Source organism: Gossypium arboreum, chromosome 11 (assembly GCF_025698485.1).
Source record: "Gossypium arboreum isolate Shixiya-1 chromosome 11, ASM2569848v2, whole genome shotgun sequence".
NCBI classification, from domain to species: Eukaryota; Viridiplantae; Streptophyta; class Magnoliopsida; order Malvales; family Malvaceae; genus Gossypium; species Gossypium arboreum.
The window spans coordinates 17884122-17904869 of NC_069080.1; the positions used below are offsets into that span (position 1 = coordinate 17884122).

The 20748-nt window shown below is 34.5% G+C and overlaps 4 protein-coding genes across 4 annotated transcripts; 2 read left to right on the forward strand and 2 right to left on the reverse strand.

The window, feature by feature from the left end:
- Positions 1-1731: 1731 nt before the first annotated feature.
- On the forward strand, positions 1732-7759 carry LOC108470531 (uncharacterized). Its single transcript, XM_017771875.2, has 14 exons — positions 1732-2055; positions 3123-3245; positions 3548-3607; positions 3715-3816; positions 4580-4660; positions 4785-4903; positions 5013-5114; positions 5308-5424; positions 5658-5723; positions 5887-5953; positions 6484-6537; positions 6618-6707; positions 7251-7289; positions 7406-7759. The coding sequence occupies exons 1-14, from the start codon at positions 2032-2034 to the stop codon at positions 7520-7522; spliced, it is 1161 nt and encodes a 386-aa protein (XP_017627364.1). The 5' UTR covers positions 1732-2031; the 3' UTR covers positions 7523-7759.
- A 77-nt stretch (positions 7760-7836) lies between these two features.
- Positions 7837-11877, reverse strand: LOC108470530 (uncharacterized). Its single transcript, XM_017771874.2, has 13 exons — positions 11550-11877; positions 11402-11456; positions 11255-11310; positions 11059-11159; positions 10767-10836; positions 10541-10610; positions 9733-9789; positions 9535-9602; positions 9347-9427; positions 9131-9208; positions 8842-8997; positions 8479-8631; positions 7837-8140 (listed from the first exon to the last, which is right to left on the reverse strand). Exons 1-13 carry the CDS (start codon positions 11724-11726, stop codon positions 8057-8059), a joined length of 1206 nt encoding a protein of 401 aa, XP_017627363.1. The 5' UTR covers positions 11727-11877; the 3' UTR covers positions 7837-8056.
- Positions 11878-12953: 1076 nt separating this feature from the next.
- LOC108471051 (uncharacterized) lies at positions 12954-16099 on the forward strand. Its single transcript, XM_017772621.2, has 9 exons — positions 12954-13220; positions 13560-13632; positions 13849-13928; positions 14084-14186; positions 14281-14437; positions 15026-15154; positions 15432-15518; positions 15663-15707; positions 15798-16099. The coding sequence occupies exons 1-9, from the start codon at positions 13121-13123 to the stop codon at positions 15936-15938; spliced, it is 915 nt and encodes a 304-aa protein (XP_017628110.1). The 5' UTR covers positions 12954-13120; the 3' UTR covers positions 15939-16099.
- On the reverse strand, positions 15798-20059 carry LOC108471050 (TPR repeat-containing protein ZIP4). The gene is made up of 5 exons (XM_017772620.2): positions 18619-20059; positions 18038-18227; positions 17917-17949; positions 17157-17777; positions 15798-16990 (listed from the first exon to the last, which is right to left on the reverse strand). The coding sequence occupies exons 1-5, from the start codon at positions 19980-19982 to the stop codon at positions 16352-16354; spliced, it is 2847 nt and encodes a 948-aa protein (XP_017628109.1). The 5' UTR covers positions 19983-20059; the 3' UTR covers positions 15798-16351.
- Positions 20060-20748: the final 689 nt, after the last annotated feature.

Genomic DNA, 20748 nt, shown 5'->3' on the forward strand with positions numbered 1-20748 from the left:
AAATATTTTTTAAAACCGATCTTTCCTTCAAATTTACCATCTAAATATGATATTATTGTGAAATAAAAGATATCGCGTAACACAAAAAGAAAATATAAAAATATATGATATATTTTGTACGTTTACAGTAAAAACAACGTTAAGATAATATAATTATTTATGAAATCTGTCAAGAAGTATGTTACATTTAGATTAGATCTATGGATTCCAATATAAATTTGATCTAACTAAACAGATTTGGCGGCACATTTTACGTTTCATACATTACCCACGTGTCACCAATAAATGATTAGCAGATTATTATAAACTTTCCATTACAATTAATTTCCCTCTACAATGGTAATTTATGGCAATAAAATAATTTTAAGGAATAATGATTTTTTCTCTTTAATTCTAAATAAAATAAATTATTTTAGCTTATCATCTAATTTTTCTTGTCTCTTTTAATTATTAAATTTATATTATTTATCAAATTACTTGAAAATGATAGAAAAATTAATATTTGTTAACATTTTAAACGATTAATTAATTGCGACATGACATCTATATCATATCATGTCAACAAAATTAATAAATATTAAATTTTCCATCAATTTTGAAGTGATTTAACAAACAATGTAAATTGAAAGACTAAAAAATAATTAAAAAATGACTAAAATGACTTTTTTTAATAAGTTAAAGGGACAAATAAGTTATTATGCTTAATTTTAATGGGAAACAATATTACAACTCTTTTTGAATATTAATCTTGTTATAAGTTATTATCATATCTACTCTTTTTATACAATGTCTAAAATTACCCATAATCCTCTCCAATACTTAAATAAGAGATGATACGCTCAACGCACTCAAACCCGCATATTTCTGTATTGAAAATCATGTCAATATCAATCGAACTAAAACTCAATCGGCACAATATTACATCTTTTAAGTCATCATTTGATTAAAACATAAATATTCTAGAAATTAATTATTACAAGTATGCATATAATATAAGAATAATTTTAAACAGAAATAATATAGCTTTACATTTTATATTTTCACAATATCACAGCATATATGAGACGATATTAAATTTAAAGAAAACATTAAACTATTTTATTTACAGCGTCACGCCACATAATAATAATAATAATAATAATAATAATAATAATAACAAAATTAACACTACTACTAATAATACATTACCTAAGAACAAAGTAATTAAATAACGAGGACTAAAATGTAAATAACTAAAGATAAAAAGGCTGAAAGAAAATTATACCTTTAACTTCACAAGAATTTGGGCATTTAAAATGGGTCCACCCATTGTTTTCAGAAAAAGAAAGTCAACCCATTTCAATTTCTAACTCTAATTTTTTTTCTTTTTCCCTATTGAATATTTTTTTCTACTTTCTCTTTTTATTTCTTATTTTTTTTCAACACCTTTCCATTTTTATTCTAAAACGTAAAGCATTTAAAGTTTATTCCTTCAAGCCCTAGCCATGTTACCTCCGTTTTTGCCGTTTGCTACGCCAATAACCACAATTTTAGGGAGTATGGAATTTATTAAATAACCACAAACGGTAATGATTGTATTAAAATTTTAATTAAAAAAATAGATAAATTAAATTTTAAAATTTTAAAATATAGAGATTAAATTTTTAATTTTGAAGAAGTACATAAAATAATAGAAAATTTTAACTATTTTGTTATTATAATTTTACTTTAGGCATGATTGAATGGCGAAATGCCGAAAGATACGAATCTATGATTAAGAATTTCTTTCCCCTTCCAAAGAAAGCATGGAAAAGAATCGTCGGCGTGAGAAATGGCGGGTGTGTGTGTGTTTCTAACTCAAAGAGCACGTTTTTGGGACACTGTTAGTTTAAAATAATAAAACGTAAAACCATAGTAAAATTTAAAAAATAATAAACAAAGTAACACTTTTTGTAGTCCTAAGTAACTTTTAAAGCTAATATTCAGCTTAGCACTGTTCGTTTTTCGCCCACAAATATACCATAGCACGATCCCATTGAATGGAAAATCAAGATGAAGAGGAGGATGTCAACTTCTGTAAGCTTCTCTCTCGCTCGCTTTTTTTTTTCTGCCTCATGTTTGTGCTATGAAAGGTTATTATCTTGTTTGTTGGGATTCTCAGTTTTGATTTTTTTTTTAAAAGAACATTATTTTTAGAGAAATCATGGAAAATTGTTCTGGGGTTTTGCTCATTGGCTTTGGAAACGATGTTGGGAGTATGGTTTTGTGGGTTTGGTTCTGTTTTCAGTTTTCTCTTTTAATGGAAGCGTTGAGTAGGGATTGTTAGCCTACTGTTTATTTTGTGATTGATCACAAGTTGCATATTATTAATCGAGTTAATTTTGTCCTAGCTCCTCAGTTTAAAGAAAGAAAAAAGGGTTTACTGATTTGGAAATGAAGGTGAACCTTACATGCTTTGGTTGGTTTAAGGGTAGGATTGGATCATGTGAATGACTGGAATAAGAGTACGCCAAGTAATTAACTTATTGTTGCTGTGTTCTTAAAGTTGATGCATAGGGGTTTGCCTGTTTTGGTTTGTAGTGATATCATATGGTCTAAAAATCCCTCGTTACACTGTCTGTAACATATTGTTACTCCGTGTAATTCATTTTAAGAGCACGGTTTACTCTAGAATTGCAGGGAGGAAGATGATTTTGCTTTCTGGAATTTCACTCATGTATTTTTCAGAAAAGCATCGTGCTTTATGAGTTTTAAGTTATACTATGCATTAGAGTTAGAACTGAATGATCCAGTCAGTCGAAAGTTTGATCTGATAAGTGGATACACCGAACAGTCTGAAAGCCTGTTGAGGAATTTAACAACGCATCACACTAGCTACCTGCATTGACAAACTTTTCCATTCCCTTAGATTGTGGTTGGATTAATTGTTACCCTAGTGTTAGGTTAGGAGTTGGACTTCTTAGTGTTGGCATGTAAAAGTTGTGTTGCTTTTTTTAGCTGTACTTTGTAAGCCCGCGTTACTGTTAGGAAGGCAAATATATATATATATATATATCTCATTTCAGATTGCTGCTTTCAATCTGGATTGAAAGTTCTTTGGTACATTATCCTGTCTTATCCTTATTGTTTCCTTTTGCTCTCAGGTATCTACAAAGACAGAACCTAAAAGGCAGAGATTATTTACTCACTGCTTCCTCCCCATGATTCTTTTGCTATCTGCTGCCTTCTTCATTGGAAGTGCATTTATAATCACAGACTATAAAGAGGTATTCACGTCAAAGCTGTTTGAGTAAAGTTGAAAACAATCTTAAACCTGAAATATAAAACTCGTGTTTGTATAAATTCCTTTTTATAACAAAGTGGGAACTGGGGATTTCTTCTTTTTGTCTTTTGTGTTTATATGATTTTCTTTTTATAATTCGTGCATGGTAATGTACCTAGGATAGTTTTTAATCCAATTCATTAACATAAGGAATATAAAACTCCAAGACTCTACCATGCAAATGAACTGTATTATATTTCCCGAAATCAAGTAAATAATGTGTGATCTGGGGCCTTGTCTGTGCAGAAAATTCTAGGATGGGGGTCAGTTATGGTTTTGCAGTACTCAAGATCTAAGATGTGTGAGGTTTGTTTGGTATATGTTACATTATGTCTGTTCCACACTGCATGAAAACACACATATTCTCCTAACTATTCCTTTTCTGTCCTTTTTTCTGTGTTACTTGTGCTTAGACTCAGTGCAGGGCTTATGGAAGTGAAGCATTACCTAGAGGAATCATTTCTGAAACATCTGACTTGGAAATGCGGCCATTATGGGGTGCGCAGAATAAGAAGGTAAGCAATTTTGTTGCTAATATTCAACGGCATTTTTGATCCTTTGGAAGTTTTGCATTCCTGAATTACTGCTAAGTGGACTACCATTTTTCCTGTTGTTCAGTTTGTTGTCTAAATCATTATAGCTGCATAAAGTACTGACCCTTTTTCGAGATTGTATTAACTGATGATCATATTATCTTCTGTGTTTCATATTTGACTATATAGTTTATTCTGGTCAGTGGCATTTAGATTTGCATTTTTCTCCTTTATAGTTGAGATAACGACATAACATTATGTACACTGCTCAGTTTTCATGACTATGTTGCCACAATTAAACTACTTTGTCTTACTAAACTCTGACCTCCATTTTGCTACTTCGATGTGCGGCTTCAACCTTCATCATTTCTTTTTGTCTGGAATCTCTCAGGCATTTTAATTTACAAGAGGCGGCAGTTGCCAACTGCTATCACTACCAAGGGTAAAACCTTGAGAATATTGATCAGGCTTGGTTTTCTGGTCAACATGTGATAAACTCTTAGATTTGTAGTGCTATGTGGCTGACTTATGCTCTTTCACGGTTGGGGCTAAGCTATGTTTGTAATTAGTTATCCTTTTCAAATTTATATTGACCATTGTTAAATCATAAATGTGACTATAAGTGCAGTTCCTATAGTAGTAATTTGTATTTTTATAGTTTTGAGTTTTAACATGTTGAGTTGATTTTAATGGACATTTGGCATATTGCTATTTCATTAATTTGTTCTTATTTACTTTTGTTTAGAAGCCAAAGTTGTCAATGAACTTGTTAGCCATTGCAGTCGGAATAAAGCAAAAAGAAAATGTCAACAAGATGGTCAAGAAGGTGAAAGGACTAACTTTACTTTTATGTAATCATTTAGATTAATGTTAAATTCCATTCTTTTGCTTCATTTATGTTAATTTATTTTATTTCTTTCATTTTTTGCTCCTTTTATTCTATGTCGCAGTTTCCAGAGAGTGATTTCGTTGTGATGCTTTTCCATTACGATGGCATTGTGGATCAGTGGAAGGACTTAGAGTGGAATGACCGTGCTATACACGTGTCTGCTGTCAATCAAACCAAGTGGTAACTGGTCATTAGCTATTTGATAATAATAATAATAAAAAACCCCTTTTATACATGTGTATTCAGTTCAAAGTAACTTGGTATTGTATGACCTACTCTCACTAATTAGGTGGTTTGCAAAGCGCTTCTTACATCCAGATATTGTTTCGGAGTATGCCTACATCTTCCTCTGGGATGAAGACCTTGGAGTTGACCACTTTAATGCTAAAAGGTTCATTGTGCAAGTCTTCCTTTCGCACATTTAACTTAGTAGTAATTCACAATCTTTTGCATGCTTGTATAAAGCATAGTGCTTAGAGAACAACTGAATATAATTGTAAGAAACTGAAGTAGGAACTCGAGCTGGTGATTTACTTCAGGGCCATTCAAAAATTGATTCTCTCCTCTTCATTACTTAAATGCAGATATCTTTCAATAATTAAAAATGAAGGGCTTGAAATATCTCAGCCAGCACTTGATCCCGAGAAGTCAGAGCTGCATCATCCAATTACAGCAAGGGACAAAAATTCTACAGTACACAGGTTTTCTCTCTTCCTAAAATCATGTTCAGGAATGATCAAAATGTTTGTCTCGTGATAAATTTTTAATACATTTATCATCAGTTGATTGAACATATAGAGCTTGGTGGATTTATCCTAGTAATAACTGTACATTTATTCTCAAGAATTTCCAGAAGCTCATCATCATTTTATCCCTTGATTTTAGTCAAAGTAAATTTATTTGCACCCATTTGTAACATGTCTATATTCGTCAGGAGGACGTACAAGGTGATTGGTAGGACAAAGTGTAACGAAAACAGCACTGGTCCTCCTTGCACAGGGTAATATGAATTTGCCCAACTTTTTCTGTTCGTAGTTCACAATACCATAAGTTGTTACATATACATATTTCCTTAGCTTATAGTTTCTTCTGAATTGTTTCTGGACATGTGATTTAATTATCTGTTCATATGGAGTAACGTAAGAGAAAATTGCGTATTACAGATTTGTAGAAATGATGGCGCCTGTTTTCTCCAGAGCATCTTGGCGCTGTTCATGGCATATGATTCAGGTATATTATCCAAACTAGAATGTAATACTAATAAAACATGTTGAAGGTTGATTTGGAATCCTATAAAAAATCATTACTATTTTACTCTTTAGTAGCTATGTTATTAATTATGTTATTCAAATTCTTCATTTTTCTTTAAGTATTAATGTATAATGCATAAATGGACAACGTCCAAGGACACTCCAAATAAATGGAAAAACTTTTAAAAAATTGAACATACCATGTCTAACACTCACATCTAAGTCCGAGTAACATAGGTTATTATTGTCAGTGGCTTAAATGAAAGATAGAGTAGGGATAGCCAGGATGTTTGTCTATTTTAATTTTCTAATAATAAGGTTGAAGATGGAGTATTTCTTGTTCGAAAGAATCAATGCAGCTTAAGATCCTACCACTAGTGATATCATTTTTCCCAACATAATCAACTTCTAAATTATTTAAATGTCCATCTAACTTGACCATATTGTTTCAATTAAAGCTCAGTCATTAATTTGTCCTTAATCTCATTCTTTGTTTCTTGGTTGTATCAGAGTGATCTGGTTTTAGGATGGGGATTGGACTTTCAGCTTGGTTACTGTGCACAGGCAAACTTCTATACCTAAAGAGAATTAAAAGCTCCTATCTCGTATTTTCAACATATTTCTTACTATGCTTTCTTTGACAGGGTGATCGGACCCAAAAAATTGGAATTGTCGATTCTGAGTACCTTATTCATGATGCGCTTCCCACGCTTGGAGGCTCAGCAGAAAACAAGGTAAGAACTTCTTAATTAATACCACCTTATAAAATGTCTCCCTCGATTCGATCAATCAATTAGAAGTGCTTAGAAAGCTTAAATTCTGTTTGGTTGTGCCTCAATTTAATCGAAGATGATTCTAAAGCTTTCCAAAGCCTTCCTTCTTTATACATTTTTTAATTCAGTACGTATGGACAAGTCCTGGGGAGGATCAAGGTTGAACCCTTGACCTTGATTGTGCATTATAGGGTTAAAAGAGAGACTATCAGCCATGAGTTTTCTGATCACTTGATCTCTGCATCTTTTACGGGTTGATGATAGCACTCTATCTATGGCTAGTATATACCATTTTCAGCTATTCTGATCAAACTTAATTCAGTTCTCGTTCACAAGTCAAACCATTCACAACCTGAGCCTCGGGTTTTGCTTTTGTACTTGGCTTGAATTAAGTTTCATGACCTTAAAAAATTCTAGTGACAACGGTATACGTTCCCCAAGATTGACCATCCATTTCCTCATCTCTGCTAGTTATTTATTCTTTAATGATTTCTCCATTTGCAGGTATCATCACCTTCCAGTGAGTCTGGTGGAAGATCTGAGGTAAACCTTGAACTTAATCTTTTATGCAATGTTGAAGCTTATTTCGCTCAGCTAGTTATAGCCAGACCTCTTGGCAAATTCACCGTTGGATTGTGTATAAATTTCCGTTTTTACAGGTTAAAAAGCAATCCTACATTGAATTAGAGATCTTCAAAAACAGATGGAAGAGAGCCGTAAACCAAGATAATTGCTGGTCTGATCCGTATGAACAGTCGACAAAAAAACAGAAGTAATGCTCACATAAAGACATGGGTCAGAGGAAATATTTGGTTCTTGAAGGGCATGTAAAGGGTCACGAATACGGCATTTTCAAAACAAGGAATACAATAGGAAGAATTATACTTCAAAGCATCTGCGGAATATTTGTCTTGAACTATAGATACATGGAATTTTAGCAATTTTTCATACCCAGAAACTGTTAAAGCTTCTTATTGTAGCAAACCCTTTCAATTCCAGTTATTTTTTTAAAATACCAGTTAGTCATACTGAATATAGGAAAAATGAATATTAACTACATACTATAAATCAAACTTCAGTTGCCTTATCCTTTTTCAATTCTGAATTTTTGGTGAGATCAGTTCCAGTTCCAATTCCAATCATAATTTCTGTCACAAGAATGTGAACACAGTTCATTTATGTCTTGCTTGCGATGCAAGCTTCAAAATGCATAAGCCACCAAAAAAAAAAAAAAAAAAGAAGCTATAGTGAATGATATTAGAATTAATGTTTACTAGTAGTTTAACTTGCTCTAAAACAATTGGAACTTATCATGTTACGATCCTTCGGCTGATAAGTCCGGAAATGATACCTCCAAGTTCTTCCCCACTATCTTCCTGCACATGATGTCCTGCCTGCAGGAAGCAAACCAGCTAAGTTGGTTAAGATCCCATGGCCCAACCATTTATTATGGCAGAACTGCTGGTAAAGATGCATGATCCAACTCATAAACTGAATAGTTAAATATACAAGTATGATGGAGTGGAACAATCATTCGAGCTCTACTTTTATTTTAGTTTTAGAGGTGGAAATTAGGTGGATTTCCCTAACAGCATCACAAATACTCCGCAGAGGCAAATTCTTAATTTATTTTGATTTCTGCAGGTGAGACCTCACAGACATACAGCTGCACCAAAGGTTGAAATGGAATTTTAGTTAAAAGATGACATTTAAATGCTTGACATATTGGTACCATTGGAAGCTCAATCAGTTTATGGTTTGAATTTTTGCAGAAATCTTCCACTTCATCGTAGTTCAACCAACGGTCTCTCCGGCCCCAACACACTGTAGTTCGAACTTTCCAATTTTTATCCATAAGAATTGCTTTCGTATCTTCCACATATGCCTGTCAAGTAAGAAACCAGAAGAATTTGGCCATTGCACCTTCAGCATTATGCTATATAAATGAATCAGGAAATACGGTATAAGCATAGTACTATGGTAGAGGATTTCCTCAAGAAAGAGGGAACATGGAAACTCAAAGTTTAATTCATGATATTTGATCTGATTAAAACAGAAGTACGACAAATATATATATAGTAAATGATAAATCCACCTTAAGTTCTTTTTTCATGGCCCTACTAATTGCATTCAGTGCAAACCCGGATGAACCAGACGTAAGATAAGGTCTTCTATAAACCATTGCATCATCCTCTTTCATTGCATATGGACCGCAGCTCGTTAGTGCCTTATCGCTGGCCCTCAAAGGATCCTATTCGGAAAAATAACAAACCATTAACAATTTAATGCTATTTATTATCTCTTGGAATCAATCTGTTAATCCCTATATATGAACTGATGCAAGCACAAATTTTCAAATAAATTCCGTAGATATCATGCTTTACCTGAGAAAAAATTTCACCCAGCAAGAAGTTGCTGAATATGGATAATGTTGAAGGAAGGTTGGCATGTTTGGCTGTTAGCTGTAGTAATCAAGTTTATAAAGTATTTGTGCGGTATAAGCCAAATTGGTTATCTGGATATAATCATTAATTGAACGATAGTTAGCAGCATAGCAAAAAACAATAACTTAACAATAAAGCTTCAGGACTCATTCATACAGGAGGATTGAGGAGAATTAGATCATTAAGCTTTTCCTGATGCTTGCTGGCATATTTAACAACAACTGGTGAAAAGTAGCCCTGAATAAACACAAAAGATCAAAAATCTGTTAAGCTATATGTCACACAGTAATTTACAAGTGTTAATTGCATGTCTTCTTGTCTACACATACTGAAAGATAACATACTTGGACAACAAGTGAAACTTTATTGGTGGCAACTTCATTAACAAAGGACTCCAATGCTGAGACATATTCTGCAGGGACAAAAGGAAAAATAAAATTGAGAGGGAGGCAGATAAGCTTTATTCTTAGTTTATTTCGATTTTATATTCTTAATTTAGTTCGTTGAAAGTAGATTCAATTGCCAGGAATGCAAAGCATAACCACTCAGTGTGTAATCAAATCCATATCTGGGTTGAGGCTTATCTGAAAATCCGAATCCTGTTGAACAAGAGAGGTATGATTTAGTATGCGCGCAGCATGAAGAAAGAAAACATTAACATTCGCTTAGATTCATTTAAAGTTTTTATTGATTGATATGTAGTCCGAAAATAAAAAGGAAACCAATCTTCAAAAGAAAATTCATAAAAAAACTATATCCAGGTCATCCATTTTGTAAGTCCAAACTTTCAAAATGCAGGTCTTTAATGAAAATTTCAAACTATTAAACAATGCAAAATCCATGCATTCTCAGATATCATAAAAAATGGTCCAATGCAGACAATCTTGCATATGACATATAATATTTGCAGATTAATGAAGTAAAATACATGCACCCAAAAATATGCTCATCTATATCAAGAAGAAACATCAGCCAAAAGAAAGCAAAAGAAGGGCACAAAAATTTAAACTAGCATGTTTGTGCCAGTATGCCTTTATGATTGCAAGCAAATTAGCAATGATTTTCATTCCAGATGCTATAGTTGCTATGTCTCTAAGCCAAACCAAACTCTTTTAGAAGCAATTTCTAGGCTAAAACTAAACAAATTCTCAAGAAAACCCTATTGTAATATTGAAAAGTCACAATATATGGATTGCCTCTTACCATAAATACATTCTTAAGCAGACCATTATACTTAAGAAAACCCTATTTCACAGTTCCTGACAAGTCTCAGAAGACCAAAAGCTAGAATGATATTAAGAACTTGGTTTTTCTCAATATATACAAGTCAAAATGAATCAATTATCTTACCTAGCCAATCAAAAGCTATAGCATGATAATTCTTGGAGAGAACAGGAAGGACTTTGCGGTAAGAGTATGCCTGTCAGCAAAACTAAGTCATCACATCTATAGATCAAGTACCATAATAGGAAAAGAAGAAAAACTAGTTATGAAGAAGATCGTAAAAACTAGTTATGAAGAAGATCGTCGAATTCGTAATGACTTTGATAATTGTGTTGTGGCAAAAAGGACTAACCTGTGATGGGAAACCATGAATCAAAATAACTGTAGGATTATCAGCATTTCCACTTTCCACGCTAAACCATCTATTTCATAAAATCATAAATAGATAGAGAGCATGTTTTAATCCTGCAAATGATGAGACCTCAATTTCTTGCATGACATTGAAACCTAAAATCACTACTAAGAGAATAAAATATGAACTCACTAAAAGGAAACCAATATTAAACTCATCCCATCGATTGGAAAATAACATTTAGATGTAACAATCGAAGATAATCCCAATAAAAAAAGAAAAAGGTAATTACCTGAAAACATCACCTGAAGCTTGAGAGCCAGTTCCCATGGTTAGTCCAAAAATTGGATCTTTAGCTTTCTCACCAGTGCCACCCACTGGATAAGCTTTAACCTAGCAAGAGAAATTGAAGTAAAATAAAGAAAACCAATGGAATAATTTAGGTCCTCTAGTAACTAAAATCCAGGCAATCGGCATGCATTACTCACAAATTTCCCTTGCTTAAACCATTCATCAGATGGGTTAGGTCCATCTGAATATTTTCCTGTCAACAACAAACACGTTTCAATTCAATCATAAAGTTGACGAATAATGCATTACGTTTTAAGGGGAAAATAGTTGAAATATGAAAGTACCTCCGCTAAACGAAAAGCCATCACCAGCTGAAACAGGAGCATCAATCAGATAATCCTGCAAAAACCCAACATCATATTTCACACAAATTAATGGTTTGAATCATCACTAATGTATGAAAGAGTTGGGGGGGGGGGAAGAGAGGTTTACATCTTGTGGGTCATTGGCGTCTGATGTGCTGCGGCTAAGTCTGAGAGTGAGAGGTTTTCGTTGAGCCTTGGACTTGAAAGACCCACCATTGACAAGTGACAGAGAAGAAGTGGGAGAACAAAGAGAACTTTGAAACTGATGAGAGAAGAGAGTAGGAGGCTTGCCTTGGATTGCCATTACGTTTGGAGGAAGACAGAGTTGTGACAAATAGACGGTTAACCGTTGGTATTTTTTTCTAATAAAAAAAACGTGGCTTTCTCACTACTCATTATGATTCATGCGAGGATAGGGATTCTCTGGTTCTTATTACATGTGTATTGTCACATCTATATCTAATATTTTGACCCTCAATAACCAAATTAAAAGAAAACTTTATAACAAAATTGAAAAAAAAAGTTAGAGAAATTATTTTATAATTTTTAATTTAATTAAAAAAGTAAGTAAAATTGAATCACCTGTAATTTAGTTTATTCTATATTTTATAATATAAAATTTGGATTGAATGTCGAAGATGCCATTTCACAAAAAAATGTAAAAAAATTCATGTTAAACCATTATATATTAAGCAATGAGCATCCTTAGCACCATATAATGAAACTGTTAAACTCTTATTAAGGGCACAACAACAAGATAAAATGTGTTATCGAATTTTGTAGTTCTTATTATCCGTGTTCCTCAAATGAATTTCTTAATTATTGAGAAAGTTATCTAAAAATAGTATATAAGATATACCCAGTAAAACTTACAAATAAACTAGATATAGGGATGGTGATTAAAGTTGTTGTTTCCATTATTATATAATTTTAAGATCACAATAGGTTTATGATAAGATTGTTTATTTACAACGAATAATATATAAAATCGATTAAATTGAATACAAAATAAGATTTATGGTTACATAAATCATGGTTGTGACTTCATTTGCAATATTCTTATCTATTATTTTGGAGATTTATAATTCTTCCGTTTTACTAGATGAAATTTTAATAAATTAGATTCATAATAATCATGAAACCTCGTTTTTCAATATAAAATTAAAATTAAATTGCACAACTATTTCTTTTCTTTTAATTATTAATTATTAATTATTAATTATTATTTCCCTTTCATTACTTTTCTTTTTTTATTTTTCACTCCTCTCTTTCAAGACTCTCTTGTCGTGGCGAACGTGAACGCCATCTTCGGTCACAAACAGTCACTGAAAACTGATGTTAAATGAACACTTGAACACAAGTTATTTACTTTTTACTACTCCACTTATGGGTGGGTTAAAAAAGTCAAAAGTTATATTAAAAAAATTCAAGATTTTGAGTTGGGCCTGGGTAGCTAAATACAAGCTGGGCTCTCAACTCAAGCTTCATCTCATTGCACTTCTAGACTTTCTGGTCTCTGGGCCTTTGCCTCTGTTCAAGAAACGACAAGCCGTTTTAAGCTTTGGTACACTGAACTGAACTGCTGAAAAACGTCTCATAAGGACAGGTTTATCTGCTTCCCGGAGGCATATATCTCCGACCAGAACTGAACTGAAAAACCTTTATAAAAAACACACACACACACTAAACGAAGCCGAAATGGCACTGCATATTGTGAAGCTTCCCTTTATCTCGCGCTGCTGCGATAGCAGTAACTCTACTCTGTTTTTCTTATCGAAATCCTACTCTCCTCTTCATGGTACCCACTTTTCCTCTCTGTAGATTCATTCACTCTATATGTATTTGCATTGTTCTGCGTGCGTAATTGCTTATAGCGGACGTTTATATGCTTGTTTTCCGATGTGGGCTCTTTTCCCTGTTCTCTTTTAGTCATTTTCACATACACTTCTGATTGTAGATAGGATTGGAGAAACAAGGGTTTTCCTTTAATTTATCATTTGTGGGGTGCTTTTTTTTTTTATATGGTTCATTTTGTCTTTTACCTTTTTGGGTACTAATGGAAGGGATTTTATTCTGGGTTTTGACCATATGGGTTGCTGTGCTCTAATAATTTGATTGTTTGGGATTCTGTTTACAGGGAGATTGCTCAAATCTCATTTACATAGAAGCTTTGCTGTTTCCAAGTCAGAAAAACTTCAAATACCAAAAAAGTAAGCCTATATGAAGTATACTACCTATTCAAAGATGGTTTTTTGTTTCATGCCGATACATACTGTAACAGCCATAACAGCGACACCGGTAATGCCATTGGAAATGGAAGAATATGCCAATTGCCAAGTTACCCTATCTTAGTTCAAGCCTCACATTGGTCCCAGCAATCTGTGTCTTTTCGATTTTATATCTTATTGTTCTTAATGACATTTCAGGAAAAAAAGGTTGGATGAGTTATGTCTTGAAAGGTTTCAGCAGTACAGTCGAACATTCATACAGTCATGGATTTTGCAAGGTAAATGAGCATCTTCAATTGCATGTGTCCCTTTATTCTGATGCACTTTGACTTATTGTTATCCCAGTTCTTGGATATATATTTATAAGAAGAATCAGTTTGTAGAAATAATGAAGAACTACCTTTTTCATCTTTCTGTTACATCTATGGTGCAGGCAAAGTTTGTGTAAATGGAAAAGTGGTTAACAAAGCTGGAACACCTGTCTCTGACAAAGCTGTTTTAGAAATCATTGCTGAAATTCCAAAATACGTATGTAGGTGATTATTCTCTGAAACATCCATCCTGCATTATCCTTGGATTTTATTTTTGAGATGTTCAAGGTTAATTTCATTGTTACATTTGGTGATCCAGAGCAGGATATAAGTTAGAAGCTGCTATAGAACAGCTCAGTGTTGATGTAGCTGGCAAAATAGCGCTTGATTCTGGGTTGTCCACAGGAGGATTCACCGATTGCCTGCTTCAGTATGGTGCATCTTATGTTTATGGGGTTGATGTAGGTTATGGACAGGTACTAATTGAAAAATTTGTAATAATATGTATCATGTTCATATGAAGTACTTTCATAAGTTTTCAAGTGCATGCATGAGAAAATATGTGTATTAGTGTATTGCATCATCGGGTCAAATTTACATATCAAATTCCACTATCATGATATGTTCTAAAATTGTAGAGCAATTTTTCTTAAATTAATTCTCTCAAGAAGCTCATTTAGTAAGGGAAAAGATTAAAAGCAAGTGGTATATTTTTGTTTTTTCCCCTTAATTCGGGCATTTCTAGCGAGTTATGCTTATGTAACACAAGATTTAGCCTATAACCTATATGATTTTTAGAATGTAATGTCAAAAAATTGGTTGGATTAGTTTAATTACCTTTGGAGATACTGTTTTCGGAATGAACTTGTATTGATTTGCTCGCTCGATATAGATTAATATTTTAATTGAAAAGTGACTGGGTTTCTGTGAGTTTCTTTCGAATACTTATAAGTTATTAACAGTACTTTATTTGTTGACCTTCAATTTTTTAATAACGAAGCTTTATTTATACAATTTTGTATTTTAATGATTCTTGACTGCATTTGGATTTCAACTTTGAATAGGTAGCAGACAAGATTCGTCGAGATGAACGTGTTTGTGTGATAGAACGGACAAATTTAAGATATCTTTCCGGTCTCCCTAAAAAAGTTGATCTGGTGACACTGGACCTTTCATTTATATCTATTCTCTTGGTAAGCTTTCAAACATTTCCAAACTGCTTTCATAACATACTTGCATTACCTTTTTTTTTTTTTTTTTTACCTTAGTTTCTTCTCCAATTCCATTATGTTTCTTCTCTCCTTGTAATTTCTTAGATTTATCTAAAAGCTTATTTGACTTAGCAATGATCTGCTGTGACGTGTGTATTTACTGTGTATTTACTGTAAGAAAGTAGACAAGGCGGACTTACTGTTCACTTTAACCAAGTAGTACTTTTTTTAGTCATGGCATGCTAACAATCTTAAACAGGTCATGCCTGCTGTAGTAAATGCAATGAAGGAGGAGGCAACTTTAGTTACCCTGGTTAAACCTCAGTTCGAAGCTCGTAGATCACAAGTAAGGAATATATATATGCATGCCTTCAGATTGTATGTTTTCCATTTTTCAGTGAATCTGATGTACCATAGTTATAACATGTGAGGGTCTTCAGCCTACTTAGCTTGGGATTTTACAAGTAATCCAACTTTAATGCCTTTGCAGGTAGGAAGTGGTGGGATAGTGAGAGATCCCAAAGTTCATCAGGAGGTTCTATTTTTTTTGTCAAAGCCAGTGTTATTGATCTGAAAAAAGAATAACATCAATATGATTTAAGATTTATTATGTTTCTTTGTTCAGGTTCTTGAAAAGATCATTAAGGGTGTAGAGAACTTTGGATTTCAAAGCAAAGGTTGGATTGAATCTCCTCTAAAGGGTGCTGAAGGTAATACTGAGTTTCTTGTTTGCTTCAGTCGGATTTCCGAGAAAAGTTCTGAATAGTTTTATCATAGGAGGATACATTGATATGTGAATTTGCAAACACATTCGTGATATTGTAAAGTCATGTAAGATTTTATGTGGACAGTTTCATTACCACATGCAACATTGTATTCGAAAAGAAGAAACAAATATATAAAATTTTAGACAATAACTTAGAACTAGGCTTAGTTGGTTTATATAATCACTTATACAGTAAATCTGAAATTCAAATCTAGTATTTATAATCCTTTTCCTTATTCCTAAGTGACTAAAGCCTCTTTTGAGATTGGATTTCTGTCATTTTAATGCCTAACCCTAGCAGAGTAAAATGCTCATGTTCTTTTCCTCTAGCATTACATTATATCTCTATCAATCTATATATATAAAAACTATTCTACTCAAGAAATATTGTTAAATGTACGGATGTGTACCTGCTACTGTACCTGTTGAGGCTGTATTTCACCAGCAATCTGCGTATGAAATTTCTTTTCGAATTCAGCAACATAATCCTCCATGTATGCCTGATAAGTTTCCATCCCAGCAACCTTCCTAGCAAGTTCCAACCCAGCATTCATCCACTTCTTTGCCACATTGATCTCTCCCATTCTTACAGGTATGGCTGCCCGATTCCACGCAGTCATTGCAAGCCATTTACCCTCTTCGGTTGGATATTCCCCTTCCTTCAACCCAACCATTATTCGGTATGCTTGCTTGTACATACTGAGCACTGCATCGTCATCTGTGTTACCCTTGTGAATACTAGCTATGGCAATCAATCTTCGGACAATGAGAGCCACATCCTGGTAGTTCGGAGAGGGGGAAGAAAGGAAACCTGAGAGGCACTCGCTGAGGGCAAAGGTTGCTACTTCAGCATTGAACCTTGGACCTTGCGAGGCATTCAGGCCAATTTGGAGAAGATATTGAGGACTGCAAGTCTTTGTGCCAGCAAAGTTCTTCACAATATGATGTTGGGACTCTAAATTATTCAGTCTTCCATGCATATCATAGGCATTGAGCACGTATATGAAATGGATATCACCTTCAATGTTCCCCACTGATAGTGACGTAAGTATCTGCATGCATGCATCCCATTGAAGAATTATATGGAAAATTAGCTTCAAGAGAAGAAATATTAGAAATACGGCTGCTGCTTCTCAAGCATTTGCAACGTGAAAAAACATTTTCAGTTTCTTATAGAAAAGCAACATAAGGAATAAGCAAACAGTTACTGACACATACCTTCCCTGCTCTTTCTAGCAGCTCAACAGCATGCTTTACTTCAGCATCTGGCAATGGAGTCGTATTTTGGTTCTCTGAAGCGATCATAGCAGAGACAGTCATGATCAATGATTTGCAAATGGTGACATTGTTTTCTTCCATTTGTCCAACACCCATAAGACTATAAAATCCAGAAACCAATCTAAGGAATTCAGCACATAACTCGTAGTTCTTTTCCTTCCCACACTTTGCTCCAAAATTCCATGAAGTTACAGCAAACCAGTTCTGTTCTCGTCTTCCAACCTCACCTTTCCCAAAAAAGCTCTCAGCTCCAAGTTCAGAAGCTCTCTTGTGTGCTTGTTTCAAGAATTTGAGGACTTCAGCCTCTTTATCAAGGTCTTGGGAGAGAATTGTGACCAATGTCCGTAGCACTACAACTTCTGTTGTTGGCATCGGTTTCCCAGAGTTGTAAAAATTTAAGAAGTTTGAAAGAGCAGCAACAGCAACAGGAAGAGCACGGGAAGCAACAGCCTCATGAGCTGCAAGAGACAGGAAATCTGGAGTGAAATCTGGGCAGCTGATCATTTTTTGTATCTGATTGGTAGCGCCACAATGATCATTCTTTTGCAAACAGATTTTGAACTGCATAAATCAGGAGAGATGTAAAATATTTGATTATATGACTATCTGCTAATCGAGTAGTCTATAGTTGTGATAAAGCTAGTGAATCCACCAGTGTCAAACTGTGTATTAGAGTTCCACACATTGAGCCGAAGGGTACCTTAAGGAAAGCACATATGATGTTTGGATCAAGCTGCAGAGATTGAAAAGATTGAGACAAATCAACATACTGCCTGTACCTTCATCTTATTAGATATACTAAAATTAATGGATCTCAATACCTTTTCTGCTTCATTGATATATTCTTGAGCTCGATCAAGTTGAGTGAGACCAAGGTAACAGAGACACAAAACTCGATAGCCCTTGGCTCGAATAACTCTATTCTCTAAATCATGCGGTATATAAAGCATAGATTTCTCAAACATCTCAGCACTCGTTTCATAATCTTTCAATCGAAAATTACCTGAACCACTGCAAAGGCAAAAATAAACTTTTAGACAAGCGCATCTACTAACTTATGTGTTGCGTATAAAAAAGAAGAAAAAAAGACATTTCTTGCAGGGCAATAGACATATTGAGAAAGCACAAAGGTATAGGATCCTCTTATCATTCAATTGTTGCTCTATGGCCATAATTATTATCTCTAAAACAACTGCATTACTCTTATTGTGTAATTGTAGGAAAAATATGTTATCAGTAAGGTAATTAATCATTGATATATTCCTCTCTAATCAAAAGCAATGCAACTCCATAGTTCTCGTAATATATTCAGGATAGCCAAAAATCTTCAATTTGAATCTTTTAGACATGCATTCTTAATTTATTCAATAGAAAATGGTAGGAAATGATCTACCAAACTAACCAATTCCAAAGAACAGCATGCATGGCCGTCCTCTCTTTCGCCACAGCCTCACTAGCAAACAAGGCAACCACTCTCTCATCCGACGCCAGCTCCGCCACCACCTTCCCTCTAGTCCTCAACCCCTCAATTCCATTACCGTCCCCTACCACCCTATGAATTACCCTCAGAGCAGCGCGTGCACTAACATGGCAACGCTCCAACAACCCCAAAAATACACCTTTCGTAGTTTCCACCCCTGCATTTCCCACGGCGTGAAAATAAGTTTCTACTGCAGAGACCCAAACACCCTCCGGAATCCCTTTATTTACAACCATACCCTTCAACTCCTTCTCCGCCTCACTATACCTCCCTAACCCAAGCCACGCCTTCATTGCCAAAACTGGCAACGAAGCGTGGTGGTCCCCTTTCTCACCACCGTTTTCTCTTAAAACTTTAACGCACTTGATCACACTTTCGAACTCTCCGTTTTGTAGATGGACGGCTGAGATGAAACGCATCGTTTTGGATTTTAATTCCTTGATCTCCACCGTTTCTTCCCTTGTTCGTGAGATAGACAATCCTTTCTCGCATAAATTCAACGCTTCATTCAGAAGCTTCAACACATCGTTGAAGCTACCGTTGTTTTCATTTCTTGATAAAACAGCTTTTGCAAAAGCTAGGAACTGGTTCGCCAGAGCTATGAAATGAGCTGATGAACCGAAAAGGAGAGTTTTCGACCGATTCAGTAGTGTTAGCGCAAGATTTTTATCTGAAATCTCCCATGCGGTGCGCGATCTCGCGAGGTTCAGATCTAAAAGAAGCTTCCTCTCTCCCGCGTCTAATATTTTACTTACATCGAGCTTGGAGAGAAGATCCGTGGCTCTCTCAAAACACGTAGAAGCTAGGTCAAAGATTTTATGATCGTGCCATGCGAGGCCGGTCTTGTAATAGAACGATGCGGATTTTATAGCCGGAGAATGGACTCCGACGACGTCAACAGCGAGGGATAGGATATCGGCAGCCACATGGCGAAGCTTAGTGACATTTTGAGAAGAGCGATTGGAAGATGGAGAGCGGATGGCGGCTGCATTAGAGAAGTCGACGCAGGCGTTCCAGAGACGATAACTGAGTTTCCAGAGGTGGAGTTTGAGAGAGTTGTTGGCGGCGGGGAAGGGAGCGAGTTGAGTCAGGTTTGTCAAAAGTTGGCGCAGTTCAGAAGGGAGCGAGTCGGGTAGCGGGGTCCCGGGTGGATGGCTCTCTGTTTGTTTGATTTTGGATTGAATTTGTGAGAGGAGTTGATTGTGTTGATTTTGGGAAGGGGATTGCGAGTCGGGTGCGGCGGCAGCTTGAAAGTGCTCCGGCGTTGAGATTTCTGCTATTCTCATTTTTTCCTCTTTCTGGCGCGAAATTTTGAAAAGGGAAGCGAACAAGTTTTGAAAGGGACGAATTTTCTGGAGTCAATATATATATTAATATATTTCAAGTTTAACTTTAGTTATACAATTTGCAGTTTTTCTTCGCTGACGCTGAAATTAAATACAGGATGAATCTAAAAGTTTCAAATTCGAGCTCTTAAGTAATTATACAATTCGCAATAAAACATTTAAGTCACCAAATTTTGTAATGGAAAATTATAACTTTTTTTAACTGTCTGCTACACCGTATTAAAATATCAAAATATCTTTTCCTACACCAGATTAAAATTAATCTCGTTTTTACAAAAATAATATACAAATTCATTACATCAACAAGTTTATATTAAAGTGATCTAAAACCATGACAATTAACAATTAACAATTTTTTTATCCAAACCAGTAGAACTTCAAATTGCTCAAGCAAAGAGTTTCCTGTTGCGGCATATTTAATCATGTGATCCGTAACTTCATTCTAAAATTTCAGAATATAGCGGACTCGTACTTCCTATTTCTTACGCAACAATTGATGTAGTAACCATAATTCCACCAAACTACTATTGGTACCTCCACCAACTAAAATCAATTCTATTAACAGTGTATTATCACATTTAACTTTAACTTTTCTGCAAAAATCTTTTTCTCAGTTTGTGAAAAGACCTTTCAACATCACTCATTACAACTTTAAAAACTGATTTCTTATCGAAACCCATCGCATACTCACATAACCAATTCGAAT